The sequence below is a fragment of the Agelaius tricolor genome, unplaced genomic scaffold, assembly GCF_023055355.1.
Source record: "Agelaius tricolor isolate 1412-34295 unplaced genomic scaffold, bAgeTri1.0.p SCAF_1, whole genome shotgun sequence".
Taxonomy (NCBI): Eukaryota; Metazoa; Chordata; class Aves; order Passeriformes; family Icteridae; genus Agelaius; species Agelaius tricolor.
In genome coordinates, this window is record NW_027269261.1 from 56,505,410 (window position 1) to 56,532,787 (window position 27,378).

Consider the following 27,378-nt stretch of genomic DNA (forward strand, 5'->3'; position numbering starts at 1 on the left):
GAAGCAAATAAAACAGCTGAAACTGGACCATAAACTTAATAAGCCAACTAGATAGTGATATCAGCTAAAAATGAATGACTAAGAAATAAATCACTAAGAAATGTGTCTTTTGCCCAATTCTCTATCCTTTTGGTCTTAGCGCCTCCTCCTGATTTGTTTGGTGGTTTTTTTCCTTTTTTTTTCTTTCAGTTTATGTGCCATTATGTTCTCCCTCTCCTTCATTTCAGTTTTTAGAAAAGCCTTTCTTTGGCTTTTTCTGACAGTTTTGCTTCTCACAAAATTCTGTTTAAGGCTAGGAGAGCCAGCTGCAGTCTGAGGGTGGGCACTTTGTTGTAGCACTGGATGATCGCAGAGATATTTTGGTTGTTGGAATGTCTTATATAGATCAAAAGTATGGGCTTGTTTTGGTTTTTACAGTTAGTTGTATGTATCTTGCTTGCTACCAGTAAGATTCTGGGGAAGGAGAAGGAAGCAAACCTGACTTTGAGATGCCTATGGTCTGTATCCATGGTGGAATCCCTGCAGCTCTCTGCATTATAAAAAGTAAAATGAGTACAGCGTCTGCATTGCACGGTAGTCACTGCTTTTTGATGCACTAAGCCAAATCTTTGCTACTTACATAAGCCTTTGGAATTCTGCTATTTTTTTCCCCCAAATGCATGTACTTTAAAGAGCTGCAGGTCCTGCTTATTTTTTCTGTCTTTAAATGGTGAGTTAATTTATCAATGAAGTCAGTATATCTGCGAACTCTTTTTGATCTCAAAATAAATCATATTCTGAAAGAACAGGGCCTGTAAGGTTGCTTCTAGGAAGACCTATAAGGTGTGAAACAAGAATCACCATTGGTGCCCTTTGCCCCCCAGGATAAGTATGATGAGCTGCTGATGATCATTGGATCCAGGCGGAGTGACCTGAATCAGAATATGGCTCTGAAGAGGCAGTATGAGCGGGCTTTGCAGGACCTGGCTGACCTGGTAGAAACAGGCCAAGAAAAAATGGCTGGTGACCAGAAAATGATTGTTTCTTCCAAGGAAGAGGTTCAGTCACTGCTTGAAAAACATAAGGTAAGAAATCGGGAAGTATTTCAGGACTAGTAATGACTGTAAGCTTGTTGTCATGCTTGAGCCCCAGTGGGAAACTAAGAACCACACAGCTGCTTCCTCTTTATGTGTTCCTTCATAGAGGAGAAGGAGAATCAGAAAGAAATGGTAAGCCTTGTGGATTGAGAGATGAATACTAATACTAATAGCACTAATAATAAAAATAATTGCAATAGTCAATATAACTGTGATGGAGAGAGAGAAATAAACACAAGAGAAATAAATAAATAATGTACAGTGCAGTTGTTCACCACCTCCTGACCAATAGCCAGCCTCTCCCCAAGAAGAAATCAGCAGCTTCCGGACAGCTCCCCCAAGATTATATACTGAACATAATGCTCTATTGTATGGAATATCCCTTTGGCCTGTTGAGGTCAGCTGTCCTGACCATGGCCCCTCCAGGCTCCTCATGCACCTCCTCACTGGCAGAGCAAGGGAAGCTGAAAAGCCCTTGACTTGGAGTTAACACTACTCAGCAACAAACAGAACATCAATGTGTCATCAACATTATTCCCCTAGTAAAGCCAAAACACTTTGCTGTACCAGCTACTAAGAAGAAAATTAACTCTATCCCAGCTGAAATCAGGACACTTATGAAAAGCAAATTGCTAACCTTCTGGTCTTAAAAGTTCAGGAGCTTTTCAGAACAGTGGGCCAGGCTGTATTTTAAATTGGAGCCAGTGAACTGCTCTGACAGATTGAGTTTCAAATGCTTTGTTGAAGGTGAACCCAGATAGATTGCATGTTCTTCATTATTCTAATAACAAGTTCCTGGTATTGTCCTGTCATGCTACCTAGCCATTTCATCCACCACTCCATTTATTTTCAACAGAAATTTACATTTGGTAATAGCACCCACAAATAGGACAAGTATTTTCCACATTTTCATTAGGCAGAAATTTTTGGGGTTGTTTATCTGATTTAAGCTGCTTTTGTTTATGGAATGAGGGTCAGGATGGAATTTGTGTGGAAAGAATGACTGACTCCTTTCTTTGAATAGGCCATTGTCCTCTTTAAATTATGTTGGATTTCATGAAATGTTGTGAAGTGAAAGGTTTACCTAATTCTATGTAGATACTTGATTGTACTGCTTATGTCTTAAAATGTTCTTTTAGTGATAATGAATTAAGTAATAATTGCACCTTCTTTTTTCTATTCTCCCCCTCCCTCACATCTGAATTTTTCAGGAATATTTTCAAGGATTGGAGTCTCACATGATCCTGACAGAAACACTTTTTAGAAAAATGAGTAGCCTTGCCCTCTTGAAGGAAACTCAGTCGCATTCAGAGATAATGACACGAGCTTCAGCTGTATTAAAGCTGGCTCATAAACGAGGTGTGGAGCTGGAATACATTCTAGAGGTGAGAATTTCTGTGGCCTTTTCTATACTTCCATTCTGATCAGCCACCAGCATATTCTATAATGCTGATTTCCTGTGCTTGGACAGAATTGATGAGCATCAGTCCATTTTGTCATACACACGAAGCACTGATAGACTACATGCAGTTTTTCTGTTTAACTGTTGTGAACTTCAGGTGGCACAGGTTGTGTTCCTCTAAGTCTGAAGAGCTGCTTAGCTTTAGCTGGTTAAGGAGAGCATGACAGTTTTATCTGTGTTGTTAGCAAAAGTTGAGCTTGGCACAGGGATGATGTCTTTTTACAGGTCCACTGGACATTTGTACTGTTATTTCTGTATTTTCACAACCACATAGCTAGCTAGGACTTCAAATTAAAAAAAAAAAAAAAAGTAATAAGATTTCTAGATACCTAGTTTCACCATATACATGGATAATTTGTGCTTGTAGACCTGGATGCATCTGGATGAAGATTACCAGGAACTCACCAGACAGCTGGAGTCTGTTGAAGGAAACATCCCCATTGTTGGGTTGGTAGAAGAGACAGAGGACAGGCTTACAGACCGGATTACACTTTTTCAGGTTGGTGCTTTGTAGACATTTTCTGCAGAAAAGAGGGGTTGAAGGGATCTCTGACAGTCATCTAGTCCAGCCTCCCACTTGAAGCATTACAGTTGTCACAGGCTGGATCAGCAACAGCTTTGGAAACCTCAAAAGTAGGAGATCCCACAGCTCACCAGGGGAGCAGTTGCAGTCCTGCACCAAGACTTACTATAAAAGGTTTTCTGTACTGTCCAGTCAGTAACATCAACTTTCAGCTTGTCACCATTGTCCTTTATATATTGTGTGGCCCTGCTGAGGAGAATTTACCTCTATCATCTTTTTAATTTTAACACAAACAGCTGTAAATCTTTGTTAGACTGGCCTTTGGCCTCCTGTTTGTCAATCTAAAGCAAGCACGTTTCCCACAACCTCTTAGTGAAGGATATATGCTCTAAGACCCTAAATAACTCAGTTCTACACCTGACTACTTCCTTCTTCCTCAGCTCAGTGAGAGATGGGGCAGAGCACAGTCTGATGGAGTAGATTTGGCCTCATCAGCACCACCTAGATAAGGATAATGAAATAAGTTAATCTGGTTTTCACAATTCTATTATAGGCCCGTGCTGTGGCTTGCCTGATAAGCCGCCAGGTTAAATACACAACCAGTTTTCTTCCTGACCTGTACTGAGATATGCAGCTGGTCAGCCCAAGGTGCAGATGTTGCATTTCTTCAGCCTTCCAAGGTTTCTGCTGTCTCCAGCCTCAAGTTTAGTAAAGAGTCTCTGGAATCAGTCTGCCATTTTTTGTCCCAACCACTCTCCCTACATTAGTGTCGTCCACAGATTTACTGAGGGAATGCTGTCTGCCATGATTCATGCCATTAAGATGTTGAGGTTGTTTGGGTTAAAATATCAGTAATCTCTGGAGTACTCTGCCCATTGCAACCTGCCAGCCAGGCATCATGATGCTTTGATCACTAGCATTGAGACTGGTAATGCAGCTCATTTTCAGCCCACCAAACAGTCCATTTATCCAGCCTGAGCTCTCTCTGCTGCTGGAGGAGGGTTCAGTGGGAGATGGTGTCAAAGGCCATGCTGAAGTCAGTCTGATCCACAGAAACAGTAATTTTGTTAGAAAAGGCTGTTAGTGAGTATTAAGCTAAGTATTCCTGGTCGCCTCTTGGTCCTTTTTGTCACTGAAAATGGAATCCAGGAGGATGTGCTCCATGATCTCTCCAGAGAGCCAGGTGAGGCTGAACAGCCTGTAGTTCCTCAAACTTCCTTCCTCTCCAAATGCAACCAGTAGTTTAAATACAGTTTTTCTACCACATCCTGTTTCTTTGGTCTAGTGTTTTGTTTTTGTCTCCTCATACTTAGTTGGGGTTTTTTCATTCTCTTTTTGTTTTACAGAAAAATGTCTGTCAAATTTTTCTTGAAAATTGACTTTGTGTTGTTATCATTTTGGTTATTTTACCAGACAGCTTTCTGCTTTTCATATGGTATGAGGACAATTTAAGCAATCTGTTGTGTGGTTGTTTTGGTTTTGCTTGATGCTAGGCATCGTTTGTGTTTGTCCTGACCCTAAATTAGTTTTCTTCTTTTATTTTTCTTTTCAGTTACATAAACTACGTTGTTCAAATCTAGATTCTTGTATTCTGTTATGTTGTAGATTTTATTAACTGGCCATATTTAGCTTTAAAATCCATCATAATAAATTTATTATTATCTTAGAATTTTTTAAGGCTCTGTCTAGGAATTTTATTTGTATATGTGTTATGTGTAAATACACAGACTCACAAACATAAAAAGGTAATTTTTTAAAATCTATTAAAAACTCTGTGAAGGAGGAAATGAGAGTGATAGAAAGTTCATGTACTCACTGTAAGTTTGGTCGTTTTGAGCCTTTTATATTCAGATTACTTTCATCAGAACTGAAAAATGGGAATGCATGTACATTTTACAGTCAAACTTATACCAATGTACAGATGTTTTTAAAATCCATACTCTTTGGGTAATTCAACAGGTATATTTGCCCACATATACAAATTCTGTAGCCATCCACAAGTCTTCATTTAAATTTAATCTATCTCATTTTGGGTAATAGTATTAACAACCTTTCCTTTCTCATGATCTTTTTTTGCTTTCTTGTGCAATAAAAATTGGTCTCTGTGTTCAGGGATTTGGATGGATGGGGTGATCTTCTGTTTTGTAGCCATGAAGAGCAGGAGGGTAAATCAGTAGAAGAGTGAGATATCCAGAGATCTGAATATGGGCATTGGAAGGGCTGAAGAGGGAACCACTGTTAATAATTTATAATAATTTATAATAATTTGTAATAATTTATAATAATTTGTAATAATTTATATTGGATATCTTAACATTCATTGCAGTAGATGGTAGGTTTTCAGCAGGTGGTAAAGTTCCGGTATTTTAATCAATTTCTATCGGAAAGGATGTTGCCCCACAAAGATTCTTTTCAAATTTAGAAGATCTACGCAAAGAAGGAGTTCATCATAAGGAGAAACCAATGGACATATTGACATGATTGGGTTTGTGACAACTTGTTCAGCTTTTGAGCAGATTAACTGCATGATGGTTCTTGGGGAGAGCTAGAGCTGGAGCAGAGAAAAAATTGATGTTCTGTGGTGACATTGCATATGCAACAAATTGCAGTAAAAGGAAACGAAATGTTGAGAAAATGTGGTAACAGAGACCTGCACTTATCTAACCATGTTGTCTGTCATTGCAGCATCTGAGATCCAACCTGACTGAATACCAGCCTAAATTATACCAAGTGCTAGATGATGGGAAGAGGCTCCTTTTTTCTGTTAGCTGCTCAGAACTCGAAGGTCAGCTAAACCAACTAGGAGAACACTGGTTAAGTAACACCAGCAAAGTCACCAAGGAGCTTCACAGGCTGGAGACAATACTGAAGCACTGGACAAGGTAATGCTGATGTAATGGTAAATACAAAGTTATTCACCTGTGCTTTTCAGTCAAAGCCATTCTGGACCCAGACATATTTGATTCAACATTTAAAAGAAAGTACTTTGAAATGTATGTCATAGTTTGACTGCTCTTCTTTTCCATAGAACATACTCTCTCATTTGTAATAAATGATGTAGCAGATAAAATCTGGCACAAGGAAATCTGAAAATGCTTTCTTAGATGATTAATTCAGAAGCCCCGTGTGCATACAGATGTATAAGAAAAATTGTGTGCTTCAGTGAGTAATGTGAATTGCCTCTGCATGTTTTAGTGGATGCGTTGCAACTTCTGGGTTCTTGTCTGTGTCACTGCATATATGGAAGGGAGCTTTTGGTACCTTACTAACGTTCATATGCTACTTTTGTAGTTAATTATCTAGTAGGTATAAAAGCTTTGCCTATGAATCCCTGGCTAATGTATGGACACTCATATTCTTGGTAACTCATTAGTTGCTTGGCATGTGAAATGATATGAAGATGGTTTCTGAAAAAAAAATTCATTTCTGCTCTGAGATACTTTTTTGTAAAGATTTAGGAAGACTGAGCCTTCTAATGGAAGAGAAAAGTCTGTTTATGTGCATTGGGTGGGATTGAAGCTTGTCCAAAAAGGCTTGGGACCTGTTTACTTCATTAAATTTTTTCTAAAGGCAAAACTCAGGCACTATTGGAAATTGTGAGCATAGTGGCTAAAATAGGAGCTTCCTGATACCATGCCTGTCTGTAAAATTAAATTACATTTTTCTGAAATTTGATAAAAATAAAATTTCAAATCTGGCATTCAGTATCTTCCTCTAACACGTGGAGGAAAGTCTGCTCAGTTGGAGGCAAGAGGTGGCAGTGACTGTTTCAGTCTTGTTTAAACATCTTGCCAGGTATCAGAGTGAATCAAATGAATTGACACAGTGGTTGCAATCTGCAAAGGAGCGACTTGAGTTTTGGAGCCAGCAGTCTTTGACTGTTCCTCAGGAACTCGAAACAGTCCGAGACCACCTGAACTCCTTCTTGGTAAGTTGTTCGTGAACCTGGGACACCTATTTCTCTCCAATTACAATTAAACAGTTGATTAATAGAATGGTTATACTTCTTCTTACCATGGATGAGTTTGTAGGTAAGCTGTTCTTCCGCTGGCATGTATGCACATTAGCACTTCTTTGCTTTATGCAAGGATTGTAAATCTGGAGGATTCTGAAAACAGAAAATGGCTTTATGACCAAACACAGTTTTTGTTCTAACTTACTCTGAAGTATAGCTGGTGAATGCTAATAGAAAGTACATATTTTAAAGGGAATGGAAGACATTCTTAGCTTTTGGGGGTTCTAAAACACTAAGTAAAATTAAAAAGTACTTAATTATTTCCACAAAAAATGCTTCTGCTTACAGGAGTTTTCAAAAGAAGTGGATACTAAATCATCGCAGAAATCTTCTGTCCTGAGTACTGGGAACCAACTCCTCAGGCTTAAGAAAGTAGATACAGCTGCATTGCGTGCAGGATTGTCCCACATCGAAACCCAGTGGACAGAGCTCCTCACACAGATCCCAGCAGTACAAGAGAAGTTGCACCAGGTAAGAAAGCCAGCAATGGCCTTTGATATTCCAGAAAACTAAGACTGTATAGATGGCACTGACTAGTTACTTCCTTTCTGAGTTTGTCCATGTGAGGAAAGATAAGAAAAAAGTTTTACTGTGGGAAAGCTGACATTTAGTTTCAAATCCTGCTTGCCTAATACCCATCAGTGTTAGTTTCAGACTTTCATAGTTACATTTGTTAAATTTTACCTAAAGAGCAGGTGAAGGTTTTTTCAATATACTGGTAAGCTTTCTGGAAAAAGGCATTTAACATCCTTGTGCCCTGTCAGGTTTGGGTAGTGATTTTGTTCCAATTGAATAGGTTAGGTTCAAGTCTGTGGAAGACAAAATAGATATAAAAACATTATTGATTTTTGCTAGTATGTGTAGGCAGAGGATGCTTTTGTTGTGTAGTTTTGGGGTTTTAATGCTATAATACTGAACTTAGAGAATTATACTGGTTGAAAAGTGGCCTTAATATATAGTTGCTATCAGTGTAAGCTGTTGCTTTAGTTTATAACTTAGAATGCTCTCAGAGTTAATAATAACTTTGTGATTTACGGGGAGAGAGGAAGGGTCCCAAATCTTAACTGAATCTGGGATGGTAAAAAAAATAAAATGTTGTTCTGTAGTTCTCTGAATTGTCTTGTAATGCAAAATATGTATGTCCACCTAAAAATGTCATAGAGCATATTTTTGAGTAATTAAATGCAGGCAAGCAGTACTCTATCAACTGCTGAAACTGCGCTAATGCAAAGCAAGGAATTCTTATCCATTTTCTTTACAACATGAGCTCTAAGTCTGTTATCTCAACAGCTCCAGATGGACAAAATTCCTTCTCGCCATGCCATCACTGAAGTTATGAGCTGGATTTCACTGATGGAAAATGTAATTCAGCAGGATGAAGAAAATATAAAAAATGTAGTAGGACAGAAGGCAATTCAGGGTTATGTCCAGAAGTACAAGGTACTGAGTGGCAATATTATTAATTTTCCTTTTGAATTTTCTCCATTGTTATCGCAATTAAATATATAGAAATATGTAAATTACAAGTGATTTAGGGAAAAAAAAAATCACCAGCTTTGTAGAATGGTTGGAATTGTATGCAAGTTAGAACTGCAAAATATTTGATACTGTGGAAAAGAAGCCAAAATTACTTTTGGCTCACAAAAAACTCTGCTACAAAAAACTCTACTGTTTACTTATGATGAGAATATAATTCTTAATATGCTTGCCTTAATTTTTAGGAAAATCCAAAGCAATATGCGCATTATTAAACCTTATTGTATCTGCCAGAGTGAATGCAGTACTCTAGGCAGGGTCTCGCAAGAGCAGAGCAAAGGGGCAGAATCACCTCCCTCGAACTGCTGGCCACTCCTCTTTTGAAGCAGCCCGCAATGTAGTTGGCCTTCTGGGCTGCAAGGGCACCCTGTTGGCTTATGTCTAGCTTTTTATCCATGAGAACTCCCAAATCCTTCTCTGCAGAGCTACTCTCAATGAGTTCATCTCTGCAGCCCAGGTGCAGCACCTTGCACTTGGACTTTTTGAACTCCATGAAGTTCTCATGGGCTTAGTTCTCAAGTTTTCTGCTCTGCTTAGCTTCATATCCTCTGCAGACTTGCTGAGGATACATCTGATCTCACTGAGTCATTGATCAAGGTATTAAAGAGCACCAGTCCCAGAGTGGAGCCCTGAGGGACACCACTCATCACCGGTCTCCACCTGGACACAGAGCCATTGACCAAAGCCCTCTGGCTGCCAGCCAAATCCCTGTCCACAGAATAGTCCACCCTTCAAACCCATGTCTCTCTAATTTGGAGATAAGAATGTCATTTGGGACTGTGTCAAAAGCCTCACAGAATTCTAGGTAGATGGCGTCAGACAGTCTTCTCTTGTTGACTGGTGCAGTCATTCCATAGAAGGCCACTGGATTGGTCAGGCACACTCTGCCCTTAGTATAGCTGTTCTGGCTGTCTTGGATCACATCCTTGGCTTGTATGTGCCTTAACATTGCTTCCATGACCATCTGTTCCATGATCTTCCCAGACACAGAAGTGAGGCTAACCAGTCTGTAGTTCCCCAGATCTTCCTTTCTTCCCTTTGTAAAGATAGTAGTGATGTTTTCCCTTTTCCAGTCATTGCGTGTTTGCCTGACCACCATGACTTTTCAAATATGATGGAAAGTGGCTTGGCAACAGCACCAGTCAGCTCCCTCAGGACCCTGGGATGCATCTCATCAGGTCCCATAAACTTGTGCCTATCGAGCTTCATCAAGTGGTGCTGAACCCTCTCTTTTCTTACTGTGGGAGGGACTTGTTTTCTAATTCCTGCCCAATTGCTAAAAGACCCTTCTATACAGTGTGATAAAGATGTAGCTGTTGAACATTTTTCCTCTGTTTTGCAGGAAGGTGAGAAATTGTGGTGTTTATGTGCTGCTTTGTTTATTCCATTTTTTTTTTCCCTAGGGTTTCAAGATAGATTTAAATTGCAAACAGTTGACTGTCGACTTTGTGAACCAATCAGTGCTACAAATCAGCAGCCAGGATGTTGAAAGTAAACGCAGTGACAAAACTGATTTTGCAGAACAGCTCGGAGCAATGAACAGACATTGGCAGATCCTTCAAGGCCTGATAACAGAAAAGGTAAAGAAAAAAAACTTAGCTGCTCTGGAGTGAACTTTCAAAATGTGTAGAACAATAAGATAATAATGGTTGGAAGCCTCTGTAGGTCATCTAAATCAATCTCCTGCTCAAACAGAGCTAACTTTACAGTTAGCTCAGAGGGGACTTGGTTAGCTTAATCTTGAAAATTTCCAAGGATAGATTCCACAGATTCTTCTGGGTAGCTGATTCATGCTTAACCACTCAGGTGGGGGACAAGTTTTTATCTTGTTCCCAATAAGGATTTCCCATGTTGCAACTTGTAATTGTTATATCTTCTCCTTTTATTTGATATCCCCCAGAATAGTCTGCCTGCACTTTCCCCATGCCTCCCTATAAGGAGTGGACAGCACAGTGAGCTGATTCTTTTGCCCTCTTTTTCCCAAGCTAAATGAAGCCAGGGTTATTATTAATTCTATAAAAAATACTAGTTACAAATTAAATTTGAATGTATGTACTATTTTTAAATTCTGAAAGCACTGAATTCCAAGAAGGCACTACTTTGCATCGGTTTTTAATGATTTATATAACTGACCCACCAATAAAGATAATTGTGTGAGAAAGTATATACTCATTTTTCTTTGCAGATTCAGCTCTTGGAAAGTCTGCAGGAATCCTGGACAGAATATGAAAACAATGTGCAATGCCTAAAAACTTGGTTTGAAACCCAAGAGAAGAAGCTGAAACAGCAACAAAAAATTGGAGACCAGGCTTCAGTGCAGAATGCTTTGAAAGACTGTCAGGTAATGTCTACTTATAAATAATAATGTTCTCTTTCCAGGAGTTTGAAACCACACTTGATAAATCCATGTGAAATCTTCATATTGATGAAGTCAGTGAATCAACTCTTCCTGACTTCAGTAAAGGAGAGATTTCGTTCCTAAGGTGCCAGCAATAAAAGAGGAGGAAGGAGCTGTAAAGTTTCAAAGTTGCTTAAGTCATCATTATTTCTACACTGGACATTTCAAAGCCTGCCAGGCATACTGAACTAGAAGACCGTCAAAGGAATATGTTGTCATATCTGTTTAGCCAGTCTTACGGGTTTTTTCTGCCTTTTCACTATCTTTCCTCCACACCCCACTTTTTTCCCTTCTTTTTCCATTTCATATGTTCCACCTGACTATTCAGAGAAAAATTCTGGAACCCAAGGAAGTTTTAGGCATTCATTCAGAAACCTGGGAATTGTTTTTTTGTTGGTTTTTTTTTCAAATATTTAACTATCCAGAAAGAGAAAGAGAGTCATGATTATGACGTGCAAAGATGAGATGAGGCAAAATGCAGCTATACATAATGCACATAAGTTCAAAACTACCACAATTTTTCACATGGAATTGATACAAGGATGATACAGCAGTGTTGTAGCTGTATAGGGTATCACAGTTGTCTCTGAACATCTTACTCAGAGCAGCACATATTTAAATAGTAAGAAGCTTACCTCTGGAGCTTTCAGGCCAGAGTTAAAGCTTACAGGTATATAGGCAGAACAGATACTGCTGAATTTATAGACAAGGCCTCCACACAGTATCAGGCATCACATAATTTTTGTTCAAAATAATTTTGTGCTACCAGATACCATATAATAAATTTCATGCCAGATCAAATTACAACTCCTTCAGGCCAACTGAATGCACAAAATCTTGGTGTTCTCATCCCCATAAAAGGGATCGAGGAAGTGTGTTTAAATTTATGTGTCTTTTCTGCAAAAATTTAATTAATGGGACAAATATAATCTGGGAATTGTTGATCCCCACAAAGAGAACAGCTGTAAATTCAAATGAAATGTATAAAAGAATTTGCTATATATTCACCAGCACATTAAACCCATCTTTGTTTCTGTAAAGGCAAATAGGGTGGTTAGTCCAGATATGTTAGAGGTCAAATTTTTTTCTGAAATTGCTGACCTGAGTTTTCAATCTGTCTGAAGTGCTTAGTTTTAATTCAGGTATCTTTATGGTTTCAGCACAATAAACCCATACAACTAAAGCAAGGGTAATTTAACATAGCCTGACATAATCAGCAGTCTGCTTGGCTGGAGTTCAAAGCTGAATCTGATTTATCACCTTTTTGGTTCCTTTTGGTCAGGAAAGTTAGCAAATACACTTGGGGAGTTAGTTATGAATGACAAGACTTTGATCAGCAGAGAAACAAATTGTTTAAGAAATAACTATGTCAGACACTCCCAGATATCCGGTTCAACTAGTACAAAAGCTGGAGTTTATTTATTAACCAATGCTAGTTGCTGTTAGCATCATATTAATAAGTGAAGTTAAACTTTTTTTTCCTGTCAAAATAATGCATCTTTAATTCAGTTATGAGTTTTAAGTTATGAATAAAAAAGCCCTTTTCCAAGAGAACCAGAAATATTTGCTGGTCTTGGTGTTTGAAACCTTTGCCTCTTCTTAATTTTGGAGCAACATTGTATAAAGTTAGATGACTTTTTTCAGATCAAAAGTGTACTTTTTGGAAAGTCAAATTTATTATGTTCAACTTCAAAGTGTTTGTGTTGTTGTCAACTGGTTAAAAAATGATATATAACTCTGGCAGCACTCTGGAACAAGGTCATGGCTAGATATTTGAGGAAATGTGAAGTAATACAGTTGAAAAAAGGCTGAGAATAAACAATGCTGCAAAAATGCTCTCACAAATATGTATATAGACAAAAGTGTGTCATATTTGCGCAGGGATAAATTCGATTTATTCCAAAAATTTTTCCAACTATCTACAGTGTAAAGTCTCTTATGGCAATGGTTTGATTGTTGTGTTTTGGGATTCAGAGGGAGTGAAATTTATTGAAAGACATGGGGTTTCAGGTTGACCAGAGTTCTGTTGTATTCTTTTCTTTCTTTGTTGATCTTTGTTGATTCACTGTTTCTCTCAGTGAGGGGAGGCTTGCAGAAAATGACAAAATAACCTGAGATCACATGGTGTGCTAATAAATGTAGGGCTAACACAAGGCTGTAATCACCTCACAGTCTGCTTTCTGTATCATACTCACAGGTGAACACAAATCTATGCTGGCGTGAAGCGTGCAAAGCCTTACTGCCCCACTCTGCTCAGACTCAGTGTTCGTGCTGCCTGAAGCCCCAGAGCTTCCCATTGAGTCAGAGCACTGCAGGACTTACATTGATCTGCCTGCACAATGCTATGAAATTATATAGGTAGTTTCCCAGCTAGGAATGGCTATTTTCAAGGAATTTTCTATTCTTACAAGAGAGCAGAAAATTATACAGAAGTTTTATGTAGAGGATGTGCTTCTATTTAAATCAACAACAAACTGCCAGACTTTAAAGGGAACATAAAATATTCAATGAAATTGCTGATGAGTTGTGAATGCCTTGAGAATAAAAAGTCAAAATATGCCAGCATGTCTCCTATTTTTTAAACTAAGGAGCTTATGGGCATCCTTTCTATATCAAGGTATTATTTAGCCATTTAGCCAATTAAACTCAGGTATCTTTTTTCTTTTTTTTAGGAATTAGAAGAATCAATAAGAACTAAGGAAAAAGAAGTAGAAAATGTAGAAAAGAGTGGTCTTTCTTTGGTACAGAACAAGAAAGAAGAAGTCTCTTCTGCTGTTATGAATACACTGCAAGAAATTAACCATTCCTGGGCCAATTTGGATCACATGGTAAAAGAATTCGTAAGGGGAAAACTTCACCTCTAGGAATAAGGCATAAGGCATGGAGGAGAGGGAGAATTAACAGTTGCAGCTACTGGATTTCTTCTGTGTTGTAGGGGAAGAGATTCTGAATCATGTCCCCCCTTTCCATCTCTCTAGCCATCAATCCCCAAGTTTGTGTGTACACATACCACATAAAAGCGGTATAATATTTCTTATTTCAACAATGATTTTAGTCATTGTAAGTGAAGCTTTTTAGATGCTTCCTGATATTTAGTGTAAAGGTACCAAATTATTTTCAATCCCACAGGTCTCACAGAATAAGTAAGAGATCAGCATTAATTTTCAGCATTCAAAGTTTGATTGGCATTTGTCTGCCTTCTCAGAAGGAATGCAGTGTGTTAGTGCTAGCCTCTCTGCTGATTTCCATAGGCTGATTTCCCTGCCTTAGGGAAATCATGTGTAGTCTCAAGGAACTTCCCTTGATCTGCTTTGGACCAAAGTAAAATTAATTTTGACATCTTTACTTTGGCCCTTCCATCCAGCCTTTACAAAATGAAATAGAACTTTAAGCTGTTCCCAGTGTAAATCCAGCTGATGGTTGTGAAAAGTCTTCATTATCCAATAGGTTTAAGATTAAACCTATTTAGGGCAAGAAACATGTGAGATCCAAAGGAAGAAAATAATTTAAACAAATCCCAAATAGCTTGAATGCTTTTAATTTACTTTTGTGTTTATTCCTCCCTCCTCCCAGGTTAGCCAGCTGAAGATATTGTTGCAATCCGTTCTTGATCAGTGGAGCATTTACAAAGTGGCTTATGAAGAACTGAACAGTTACCTGACAGAAGCCAGATACTCTTTGTCAGGTTTTTATCTTCTTACTGGTTCTCTGGAAGCTGTGAAAGTCCAAGTTGATAAACTTCAGGTGAAAAGAGTTAATTTTGTCTGAAATTGCATGGATACAGATAACTGTAGGTTTTGGCTTATAAGAAGGAGAAGACATACTGGCACATTAAAATCACATGACATTAAGAGAACGCATTATAAACCAGCCACTGCATGTTTCCTTTTGCAGAAAAAAATAATTTGGGATAGTTGTTTTCTTTTTAGATTTTTTTATGTTCTTTGTAATTTTGAGCCATACCATCAAATTGTTACAAGTTTTTAAATCCTGCCAATGGCCGTAAAAACTAAAGGTTCTCGTGCTACTTCATCTGGCTTCAGAGCTACAGGTGCATGTTGAGATCACATTTTTAGCCCCCCACTAACCTTGCAGTAGATTGATGATCAAAGAAAATAATGTTCCAGCAGCTGAGACGCTCACATGATCAAGTAATTTACCATTGTAAAAAAAAGCGTATTAGAGCATATTTATATTAAACAACTTATTTATATGAAGCACACGAAATCAAGTTTTTTTTCATAATCTAATGCAATTGGTGCATACTATTTTGAAATGCTTCTACATTGTGGAATTTTATTAACTCATGGTTTTGTTTCATTATTATTCTGCTTTAGAGCCTACAAGATGAATTGGAAAAACAAGAGAATAGCTTACAGAAATTTGGTTCTGTGACCAATGAGTTGTTGAAAGAATGTCACCCACCAGTGACTGAAACACTTACCAACACTTTGAAAGAAGTGAATATGAGGTAGAAAATGTCTTTGTGTTAAACTTTATTTTCAGTAGCAAATCTGTATTTATCCATTATCCAGTTTTCCATTATCCCTGTTTTTCTTATATTTTATTATTTTAAGTTCCTGGGGTTACGAGAGGTTTATTGGAACAGGCAGGATTATTCCTTTTGCCAAGGACTGAAGTAAAACTCTAATTTACTCATCATAATAAATGAAATACCTTCTCCAGTGAGCATTTGAGCATGAATGTCAGTAGTTTTACTCTGTGCTTCACTGCCAACCAAGATTTATAAACACCATGCTGGAAAATAATACTGTGCTTGAAATTTGAGAACTTTATCTGAAAAAATTTTTTGCAGTGTTTCAATGGTTTGCACCAGCTTTCTCAAATTTTAGGTTGCTATTTCTAGTTGTAGGAAGGGCATCATAGACTGGAAGATCTAAGCCCCTCACCAGTACCTTGGCAAACAGCTTCTCCAGCTTTGAATTCAGGCAAGAACTAGTAAAAGGCTTTACTCAGATACAGGAAGGGAGGATCCAGAAGAAAAAAGATAGTTTGGTGGAAAGCTGGGAATTTTTTGAAAGCAGAATCATGGTGAATTTATTTTAATCTGTGTTCAGTCCTGTCCTAGAAACTGGAAGTGGGAGGAGGGATTATTAAGATACCATAGAATTTAACAGTTTCAGTGATGGCTGGCAGAATTTTTGCTCCAAAATCTTTGCTTTTCATCATATAATAATAATTGATAAATACTGTGATTTTCTTTGGTAAGGAAACAATTAGGCAGTTTGGTAACGACGAGCACATTTAAGAAAGCATGTGTTCCTGGTTGCTATTAGAGAAAAAATTCACTGGGAAGTTGTTATAGGAAAAAATTCAAAGGGAGATTAGATATTAATTTGGATAATAGAAATATAAAGATTTTTAATATTTCTGGGAGTATTTTACAAGCAAGTTACACAGAGCTTTATGACTAAATACTGCGTCAGAGTTTGGGAGAAAATGGCAGGAGAGGAAATGGTGTCTTGTTTACAGCTGTTCTGGTCCTCTTAGGCCCTTACAGGAATCTGCTATTGGCAGTGCATGGGTGGTCATGGATGCCTTGTAATGCTGAGGGTACTAAGTGGAATAGCAGGAGGTTCACTACAAAAAGTGTCCTGCAGCTCTGACCGCCAGCATTAATAAACAGCATCCAAGATGTAGCACACGTCACACTCATTGTGACAGCTCAGAACAGCCAGGTTTGGTATTGAAACAGAAATTCCTTGGTTCGGTATTATTTTCACCAAATGTCTGGATCTTGATTATTGCCAGTTTTTTTAAAAGTCGAGAGACCATGGGAAATAGCAGAGAGAAAGAGGGACACAGATTGTTATTGTGGATTCCCAGGCCTGGGTCGCTCACACAGTCTCCTCCCCAGGTGGAACAACCTCCTGCAGGAGGTTGCAGAGCGGCTGCGTGCCAGCAGGGCCCTGCTCCAGCTGTGGCAGAGGTACAAGGACTGCTACCAGCAGTGCTCTTCCACCGTCCACCAGCGAGAAGAGCAGACCAATGAGCTCCTGAAGACTGCAACCGGCAAAGACATTGCTGATGATGAAGTTACTTCTTGGATTCAGGACTGCAATGTATGTTCATCTTTGCAGCTTTTCTCAGCTCTGTGGGCTAAAAAAAAAAAATCTCTAGAAGCTCTCCATTGCTGTAGTTGATGTTTTGGAATCTTGTTTACTACATATTTCATTTTACTGATGCAGCCCAGGCATAGGATCCAGCTGCATGTATGCTACCCAAATGTCAATGAGTGTCTCTAAATTTTGATCCCTCCATTAGTTGTTGTTGTTTCAGAAGTCTTCTATCTGGGGAGGGTGGATAAATTGCATAATTTGATTCAGTCTTAAGGTCCTGTTTAATGAAGGTATTCATGCTTGGGAAAGTGTCTCTACCAATATAGTCAAAGGATTTTTGAGTTTCTTTCTATTATAAGGAACTTATATCTCTAAGTTCCTCATAATAGAAAGAAACTCAAAATCCTTTGACTATATTCCCACCAATCAAGACTGTTCACATTTTCAGAAAGATGGAGATGTCTTTATTCTTCCCTATGGAAGGACACCATTGTCTCTGAAACCTTGAGATTTTTCCTTTTTCAAGACTGTATCTCAAGGCAGCAGAATAATTTATCTCCTCTCTGTGCTTACATTTTGGTTCTTTTGAACTTAAGTTAATGTTAAGTGTCATTGAACAAAAAAAAAAGAATTGTCTCAATGTAAGCAAAACAATTTCAGTGAGAAAAAATATTAGTGTTTAAAAAATAAACATGTTCATGATCTTTTGGAGCATTTCTGCCATAATCAGGCACCGTGGACTGGAAATTGAAATTGTTTGGTTCAAATAATTTATTTATTTCCTGGTGTCCTATTCTATAACAATTATGTTAGGTCATTTAAAGAAGTTATTTTTTCAGCCCTCCTGGTAAATCATAGCAGGAGGAAAAAGGAGGCCTACACCTGAATCAATTCACGAGATGGCTGCCACTGCTTAGGACCATCATGTCAGTAAATTCAAAATATTTCTTTCAACAGTTATTGCCTCATCAACAACTCAGGCTTGCTCAAAGGTAGTTGAGCACTGTGTTTTTTCAGTTCTTTTCTGTACAGGTTCTTGACATATCTTTTTTTTATTCTTCAAGTCATACAAAATGTAACTGTAAGTTAAGATAAGTTTGATATTGAAATGCAGTAGTAAATTAAAGTTTTCCTTACAGTGTCTGAGTTCAGTCATTTCATTCTTCCTTTAAATCAGGAGATGATGATACCACCAGAGTGTCGGCTTAACTACTCATGTCCTTATTCAATGTGTTGCAACAGGATGTACTCACAGATCTGAAAACAGCACAGGAGTCTCTGGTTGTCCTTCAAGAACTGGGGGAGGAGCTGAAAAGCCAGGTGGAGGCTTCAGCAGCAGCAGCCATACAGTCTGATCATCTCTCTCTGAACCAGAATCTGTCAACCCTGGAACAGGCTCTCCGCAAGCAGCAGGCTGCGCTTCAGGTATGCAGACAGTGTTTACAGTCCTCAAGTGTGATCATCCTGTGGTTCCTGAAAACACATAAATTAGCTAAAGCTGCCTGGGAAAAGAGAGTACTGTTACCTGTTAGCTTTTCCTAGACTTCCCTGGAAGCCAAAGCTGAGAGTAGAAAATATGCTCAAGTCCAGCAAAGAGACCTTGTAAAAAGGTCCAAATTCTGGGATAAGGATAGCAAACCTCATGCAGGAAAATATCTGTCTGGAATGCCAAGGTGGCCATGTTTTCAGCACACAACAATAGTGCATCCACAGCTACTGCTCCCCTGAAATCAACCACTCTTCCCACCTATTTCTTCAAAAGAAAAAGAAATGAGAGATTCCGAATGTTGTGTAGAACTGATTTTTTGCCATCCCTATTAATGTCAGTGGCCAGACTGACACCTACCATTAGTGCCAAAGTCTGTTTAATAGATGTTGCCAAATTGCTTGTGTCACCAGTGTCTAAAGAGGAAAAAAGGAGTGGAAGAATGTTTCATAGGAAACTATTTGGATAAAAAAAGCCACAAAGGTAGCAGCTTCTGTTTGAGAGAAAAGACTTACTCAAGAAATCTAGTAGTGTCACTGTTTTTATAGTATCACTGTACTGTGAGGAGACAAAACACAAAAAAAAAATTTAATTTAACATTGCAATAAGAGTTACTAGTTCTCTCTGCTGGCAATAAATTAAACAGAGGAGTTTCTTTCATAAAAGAAACCTAAAAAATATTATCCATTTTAAGGTAAGGAGACATTTATGCACTTTGCTGAAATGTTTCCTTTGCTATGATCAAAAATCCTCTTCTAACCTAAAGAAAATCCAGCTAATTTTGCAGTATGCAAGCAAAGCAGCAGTTACAATTCCTCCTAGCCAATTCAACTGTTTGCAAATCTATAATGAGATAAACAGGAGTGTAATGTCAATAAGGAGGCCATGAAGCTGAAGTTATTAAACTGTGGATCCTTTTGTATTCAAGGCTGGAGTCCTGGACTATCAAACCTTTGCCAAGAACCTGGAAGTTCTTGAGACGTGGATAACGGAAGCAGAAGAAACATTGAAAGAACAGGATCCCAGTCACTCATCTGACGTCTCGGCAATACAGAGTAGAATGGAGCAACTCAAGGTGACTAATAAACAAAAGAAGTGCTGGGGTTTTTCTTCTGTTGGCCTGGTTATTTGTAGTGCAGGGTATGCACAGATATGTGCATTCTCTAGGTGTTAAAGGTCTGTCACTCATGAAAAGTGTAAGAATGAGAAATTGAAGTTTTACGGCAGTCAGGGAATGATTGTCACATTGCCCCTGAGTAAAGATGAAAAAGGCAGTCAAACTGTTCAGAATAAAATTAATAATAGATCAAAATAGGCATGGAAAGTAGCAGGGTTTGAATATTTCCTTCTTCTTGTTTTCTCTCAACTTTTTTTGAATTTATTCAATTCCTGTCTCATTGGTATGTCCTTTAGGTATGAAGTACTTTATACATTTGGGTAACTTGATATACTGAAGAAACATTTGTAGTGTGTACTGTGTGATTTTCCATTTTAGGTCTTGCACACTCTTCTTTTTGTGGATCTTCTTTTTTCCCTCTCCTTTTTTCAGAGGCCATAACAGGAAGTTGGTGAACTTTGCCATCTAGGCTGTTTTTGTCATTGGAATCTTCCATTCTTTTTCCATCAAGATTAACTAAAGACAGAATTCCACTTTTTATATGCTAGAAAGCAGAGCATTTTCCTTACGGATGAATTGAGTATTTCTGTGCTGCAAAACAAAAACCTAAAAATAAAAATTTGAATAATTTCAGTGCAAATTTACCAGCCTAGAATTCAGGCTAAGAAACAAGGAAAAAGTCACTTATTTTGACAGTATAACCACAGGGCTTTGAACAGTAGCCTGCTTCTTCAGCTCTGATCTGTAAATCATCAATTCAGCAAAACACTTCAGTGCAATTTGAGCATATTTCTCTGCACACTTTTAAACATGAACACAAGTTTTCTCCTGGTCTGGGACCAGAAGATGGATACTGGATAATTTTTTTCCCTGGCATAGAGGTTGCTTACCACTTGGTGGCAACCAAGGCCGTTCTAAATCTAACTAAGTGCTAGCTCATAATAATAATGTAATTCATGAACTTCCCAGTTATCACTTTTATTGTTTGTTGCAGAGTCAAATGCTGAAGTTCAGCAGCATGGCCCCTGATTTGGACCGTCTCAATGAGCTGGGTTACAGGCTTCCTCTGAATGACAAGGAAATCAAGAGGATGCAGAACCTGAACAGACATTGGTCTCTGATCTCATCTCAGACTACAGAGAGATTCAGGTGGGGATAAATAAAGATTGTTCTACCGTTTTCTACAAGTCAGAAAGTATACCTTTTGCAGAATATGAAAATGTTTCAGGTATTTTATTGACCAAAGTTCCTTTTCTTTGGTGTACTTATAAATAAAGAGCAAAGCCATTGAACTGAGATGCTCATTTTTGGCTCACCTTTGCCACAAATTAACAGGATTTGAAATGAGTGGGACTGCTACTTTTCTAAATAAATAAATGAGGGGAAAGGTGTTACCCTGAATTGGAATTACCTGAATCCATCTCTCTTACTTTCTTTCAGTAAGTTGCAGTCTTTCTTGCTGCAGCAGCAGACCTTCTTGGAGAAATGTGGGACTTGGATGGATTTATTAGTTCAGACTGAGCAGAAGTTGGCAGTAGAGGTTTCAGGAAACTACCAAAGACTTTTGGAGCAACAGAGGGAACACGAGGCAAGTAATTATGTCTATTTATACGTCACTAATACACATACTATTTATACATAGAAGGAATGCACATTCTTTTTTTGAATGATACAATAGCATGCCTTGAATTGTATTTGTGTGCACCATATGAGGAAAACTTAAAAACAGAAGCATGCAAATATGTCAATTATAGCCAGCGTGGAGGAGGACTCGAGTGTCTGTGTAATGCATCATTGTGCCTGTGAGTGCGTGTCCCCTGCATTTAGTCTACTTCAGATTCATTTGTACCAAGGAAACCAAAGCTCCTTAAAAAACCTAGCAATTCTCATGTTGTTTGGCTCTTTGCCTTCACTCATAACTGGAGAAAAATCTCTATTCTGATTTTTTTTTTTTTATTTTTTACTAAGTTATCAATGCATATAGCATTTGAAAAGCATGCTAAAGGAAGATTTTTCGGTCAAGTACTGAGTTATACAGTTCACCATGGGGCCTCCATTTGATAACATTTCCTTGGAGAGCAAATTCATTTGGTGTTTGCTGCATGCTAGAGTCATTTGTTTGTAACAAATCAGGAGCTAGCACAGCTTTTGCTGCAGGGAAAAACTGATTCAGAGTTTTTACTAGTACTAGATTCAGAGTTTATGATTCTTCTGTGAAGTCAAGTGGTGCACATTTTTTCTCCACCCATATTGTTACTGCCAAGATTCCTGTTAAAGATCAAGTAAAAGAAGTCAATTTTCATACCAGAGCTCCCATGTGGCCCCAGTAGTTTCAGTTCCCACAACTTTTTCAGCTGACCTTCCCCTAGACTCAGGCTGGATTACAGGAAGAGTTATGTCCTTCCCCCTCTCCTGCCTTGTATCTCATAGCATAGTGCTTGAATGAGTGCCTGATACCAAAAAGTAATTCACAACCATTTTTAGCATACATTTGCCTTAGCATCTAGCTGCCTTTGCTTTCACAAATGCCATCCATTTAATTTCCTTTCATTGATGCCAGCATTAACTGGACAGTCTCTGTAAGCTTAAACATTTCAGGTCTTTGAGGTTTGAAGGTCCAGAAATCATTTCTAAGTGGATAATTTCCTACTTTTGTTGTGTCCAGTCATAGCTATAATTATCTGGAGGGAGTTAGGACAATCTTCTTGCATTCATTTGTCTTGAGATCTCAGCTTAATTCTTTCCTGAAACTTTGATGTGTGCAGATGAACATTACTTGGGCATTCTACTTGAGCCCTTTTTTTGCAACTATAAAGTCATCTCAGAATTAAGATGATTAATATCTGGTTTTTTAAGTGCTGCATTTTATCCATAAAAAGTAACCTGCTTTTATTTTTTTGAACTTATTTTTGGCATTTTTTATAAGCATTCATTACAAAATGTACATTTATTGTATTCATTACAAAATGTCCTTTTCAGTGCTTCCTGACAGTCACTATGAATTTTTTTCGTACTACTTGTGGCAGAAAGGGTCCAATATAAACTTCTTGACATGCATTTTCACATTGTTTTGCTTTGTATTTTTGAAAATATGGGAAAATACTCTGTTTCCACCTGAATTCCTAGAATAGATATTGAAATGCTTCCAGCTCTATTATTGCCTTTCCAGTCACTCATAAATTTTGCTGGTTTTTACCCAAAGAAGATCCCAACCACCTCAGTGGCCTTATTTAGAAATATCTTCCTGGTGGAGTTCACAAGGTGGAGGTGATGATCTTTTCACACATCATGTGCTAGCGCTGATGTCTGCATCAGTCTGCCAGGACGATCTTGTAATCACTCTTGCATGGTTCTCCAGTACATGGGACAGTGCTTGGGACTGCCAAGCACTGGGAATGCACTGAGACAAGTGCTTGTCTCAATGTATTCCCAGGGAGAAAGTGCTGGCAGGGGAAGGGGAAGGAAGTTCCTTGCCAACTCAGTTACCAAATTTTTCCCCAGTGTGCTGGTGTTGTGCATTTCAACATTTGCCCTCCTTTCCTCCTTGTTTGAGCTCCTGTTTCTGTGATGCAGGGCAGTCTACATATGAGAATAAATTTGGGTGACAAATTTAGGTAACAGAGTAACAGGTAACAGAGTATTCTTCTTATGTACAGAGTGTAAATATGGAAAGGGAGTGGATGGTGACCGAAATATCTCTACTTTCATGTGGGGATTGAGTTCATCCACTCTAAGCAGAGTTCTCATGTTTGATAAGTTTTTATTTCATTTGTCCTCCTAAAAAAGTATTAAAATTTTCCCTTTTGAAGGAATTGGTTTTGCTGGTTTTTAGTTTTGTTTTGTTTTCAGATTTTTGGGGTGTGGAGGGAGGGGAGGGTGGGAAACATTGGGGTTTTTGGGTGGGGGACTTGTTTAAGCAATTGCAGCAGTTGTGTTCTGTTTAGTCTCAATCTGTCAACAATGCTGGTAGATGCTGTTACCTCCTGTGCTTTGTGTCCCCTAACTTGACAAAAATAGATGTTACAGAAAGTAAAATTCTTGCCTTTTTGCTCAGCTTTCTGAAACTCTCAGTGCCACACTATTGTGGCTTCGTTCATGAGATAATAATAGCATTCAGTTTCCCTCTGATTCAGGTTCAGTCAATGGTAAGTGCCAAGGTGTTCAAAGAACAGTCTCAAATATTTCTGTAAAGAAACCAGACAACACTATTTCTTTCTATGAGAAAACGTATGACCTGAGTAGCACCTCAGAGTTAACTCAGTGATTCAGAGAGGCAAAATCTCATTTTAAAAAATTACTGCATCATCTAGAAGACCTAAACTACACACAATGTGCTTGAGAGATTTAAATGCGCAGGTGCCAGTGGGTGTTCTGCTGGCAGGTGCAGATGCAGGGATTGGTGCAATCACAATTTGAGCTGGTGGGATGCCATATAAGAGAAGTGGAGAATAGTGGCTCTTTGTTCAGGCAAGGGGGGTGAACTTCTATCAACTGCAAATACCATCACTAACTAAATAAAAAAAAACCTCAAGCTTCATACCAGTATATTTTTTCTCTGAAACTCTCTGTAAACCTTTTGAACATAGAGTCTGTCCAGTGATGCCTGCATGTACCTTCATTAACATAAAAATATTCCTGAAGAATCTTACATAGAGACATGCTCCATTACTAAAAGGAAAGATGTTTTTAAAAATAAATTTAAGTACTATATACACTTGAGTTATGTTTGCTTAAGTAGTAATTAGGAAATTTTTTTGTCTTAAGTAACATTTAAGTAATAAGAGGGTTTTAAAAGTATTGTGAAAGTTTATTATGCTGCTATTGTTTGTGAAGGAAATTGGAAAATAAATATGAAAGTTTGAAAGAATTGGAAAATAGATTTCTAGCTCCTATACATAGCTGCCTGTTTCTTTTAAGGCTCTATTGTCAATGTAAAAGTGTATTAAAAGTTTATATAACACTATCACACATGGTCTGTATAGCAAAGCAAAAGATTATAAGATTCTTAAACATGTCAAAAAATAAAAAGTGCCCTTTCTGTCCAAACAAAAATACCCTATCTGGATTTTGTTGCAGATTATAGTGTCAATCACACAACTGTGCTCAGAAACATAAAACCTATCTCCTGTTGATATAGTTTAGCTTCATAATATTGGTCTTGAGGAACTAATAATGATTACTAGAAGCAGCAAGTAAATCTAAAATTAGAGTTTTCAATATGTTTCTATTAGGGTCATGAAAAAACTCCCATTGAATTAATTTGAAATGTGAGTAAATATATGAAAATTCATTTTTATCAGTGCATAAAGACAGAATTAAAAAGTAAGATCTTGTTTTAACCTCCTTGTCTCCTGTACAACAGCTATTCCAGGCAGAGATGTTCAGCCGCCAGCAGATTTTGCATTCAATTATCTCTGATGGGCAGCACCTCCTAGAACAAGGACAGGTGGATGACAGGTAGACATTGCTGTATTGTTGCTGCTGCTGGTTATGTGCAGTTAGACTAGTGGGAGACTTCCAAACAGAGAAGGTAGCAGATGACAGTGTTCAGATCATGCTCTTCTGAAGTGGAAGTTACTATTGCTGTGGTTTAGCTGTTAATTAGCCAGATCTTAAGACATTGTTCTTTAGAATGCTATGGGGCATGTGAATGCATTGGGGAATACAATAACCTTCTGAGGCTGCTTCTCTGACAAAGATTTGTCTTGGAATATAAAGCATGTTACATATATATCTATTCTGATGTATTTTCAAAATGTCATTTTCACCAAAGGGGCCTCCAGCAACACTACATTTGATTTATGCCACCTGGGGATTTGCCTCCACCAGGAGGATTCCCTACTGCCATTTAAGAACAACTGCAGCCCTAATGTGATGGAATAGGAATTCATTGTTGCCTAGGATTTCATTTTAAACGCTTGTGATCAAATGAATGAAAATCAGTGGAACACCAGTGGCTTCCCAGTTGTGCATATGCATTGACTTTGCTAGGGCTATGGTACAAAGATGAACTGGTTTTTGGAATGTGAGAATTTTATTAATACTGTGTGTATCTTATGCCTGCTTTGAACTCAGTAGTAAATCTGGGGGTGAAATGTGAAATCTCTATGATTTACTATGAATTTGACTAATCCAAACAGGCAAAACCTATGGGTTTTCTTTGTGTATTTCTGGGAAGAAGGTAGAAGAGTTTTGTGCATTAAGGGTTTGGGGTTTTTAAGGCGTCAATAATTGAATCCCTTTAACTCTCCCAGTACCTGAAGTGTGAAGATCTTATCCTCAGTCAGCCTTCAGAGGACTTCAGTGCTTTTCTCTTAGTGTTTTGTAATTGGCAGACACCTTCCTTTTCACTTCAATGTATTTCATAAAGCAAACATATCCAAGTACGAAGGTTACTTTGTTTTTTTTATTATTTATCTATTTGTAATAGGGATGAATTTAATCTGAATCTGACTCTTCTGAGCAATCAGTGGCAAGGAGTAATTCGCCGAGCACAGCAGATGAGGGGGATCATTGACAGCCGGATTCACCAGTGGCAGCGCTACAGGGAGATGTCGGAGAAGCTGCGCAAGTGGCTGCTGGAGATGTCCTGCCAGCCAGCAACCGAGCTGGGCAGTGCTCCTGTCCCACTGCAGCAAGCAAGAGTGCTGCTGGATGAAGTGCAGGTGTGTGCAGTGTGGCTGAAGAAAAAGGAAAAAATCCCTGCCTTTTTTACAGCCTTCACCATTTAAAATGTCTGCTCTGCCAGCTCTTTTCTGGGACTGGCATAACATCAGAAGTGTGATGGAAGCAAAGGTGGAGTTCATTAAGAACATGAAAGAGAGAACTTAGTGGGCCCTCACTCTTGAGCCACGTTTGCTTCTGTTTTTGCTTTCAGGCAGTGTCACACGGAAACAGTCTTGAAAATATAGGGATGACTTGCTTGCAGAATGTATACCAGATAACAAGGATTCCTTCAGTGTCCATCTTCATCAGAGGTTAACAGTATCTAGTAAGCAGCTTGGTGTCTTCAAGGTTTTTAGCTGGAAGATGGATATAATAGGAATAACAACCCTTTTAAGTATAGCTGGATCTAGAGGAAATCTTTCTCTTTAAGAGGAGTTGAGATACTGACATCAATGGGGAGAAAGAAGTCTTTCAAGTCTTCATCTCCTTGAAGAAATTGTCTAAAGGTTTGCTGCAGTAAATGATTGTGAAAATGTTAGGGTAAAGTGTTTGGGCCATAGCTCATGTGTAAGACAGGATATGCAACCAACTAAAACATGGGCTTGAGAGTGAATTACTGAATTGTAATTAAGTGCTAATTGTAATTAAAAGGACAAAGCTGACAGAAAACTGTTAATATTTTCAGCTCAAAGAGAAAGTTCTCCTAAGGCAGCAAGGGAGTTACATCCTCACTGTGGAGGCTGGGAAGCAACTGCTGCTCTCTGCTGACAGTGGAGCTGAGGCAGTCCTGCAGGCAGAGCTTACTGAAATCCAGGAGCGCTGGATGATAGTCAGCACTCAGCTGGAGCAACAAAAGAAACAGCTTGCTTTGCTGCTAAAAGTAAGTGTGCAATTCCTTTTGTACTTCTTCAGCAAGTTTGTGGTTTCTCACTGTGAGCCCTGGTGGAGGAATGCTCTCTCAATGGACAAATACAAGTACAGAACTGCATTTACAGTACATGAACTAAAAATTACCCTTC

General features: G+C 38.3%; 1 protein-coding gene across 20 annotated transcripts in view; it reads left to right on the forward strand.

The window, feature by feature from the left end:
• Positions 1-27,378, forward strand: part of SYNE1 (spectrin repeat containing nuclear envelope protein 1) — a 289,195-nt gene that overhangs the window by 219,345 nt on the left and 42,472 nt on the right. For 18 of the 20 annotated variants that reach the window (XM_071435338.1, XM_071435390.1, XM_071435430.1 and 15 more), the window contains 20 exons: positions 864-1,064; positions 2,288-2,461; positions 2,906-3,037; positions 5,747-5,943; positions 6,857-6,989; positions 7,365-7,547; positions 8,367-8,516; positions 10,016-10,192; positions 10,798-10,953; positions 13,683-13,838; positions 14,584-14,754; positions 15,348-15,481; positions 16,889-17,093; positions 18,333-18,515; positions 19,505-19,651; positions 20,688-20,842; positions 21,134-21,281; positions 25,056-25,150; positions 26,124-26,358; positions 27,045-27,239. In XM_071435338.1, the coding sequence (XP_071291439.1) occupies positions 864-1,064; positions 2,288-2,461; positions 2,906-3,037; positions 5,747-5,943; positions 6,857-6,989; positions 7,365-7,547; positions 8,367-8,516; positions 10,016-10,192; positions 10,798-10,953; positions 13,683-13,838; positions 14,584-14,754; positions 15,348-15,481; positions 16,889-17,093; positions 18,333-18,515; positions 19,505-19,651; positions 20,688-20,842; positions 21,134-21,281; positions 25,056-25,150; positions 26,124-26,358; positions 27,045-27,239 (3,327 nt within the window). Of the gene's footprint in view, positions 1-863; positions 1,065-2,287; positions 2,462-2,905; positions 3,038-5,746; positions 5,944-6,856; positions 6,990-7,364; positions 7,548-8,366; positions 8,517-10,015; positions 10,193-10,797; positions 10,954-13,682; positions 13,839-14,583; positions 14,755-15,347; positions 15,482-16,888; positions 17,094-18,332; positions 18,516-19,504; positions 19,652-20,687; positions 20,843-21,133; positions 21,282-25,055; positions 25,151-26,123; positions 26,359-27,044; positions 27,240-27,378 lie in introns of those variants that run through there. The other 2 variants (XM_071435472.1, XM_071435480.1) reach the window with 2 other exon arrangements.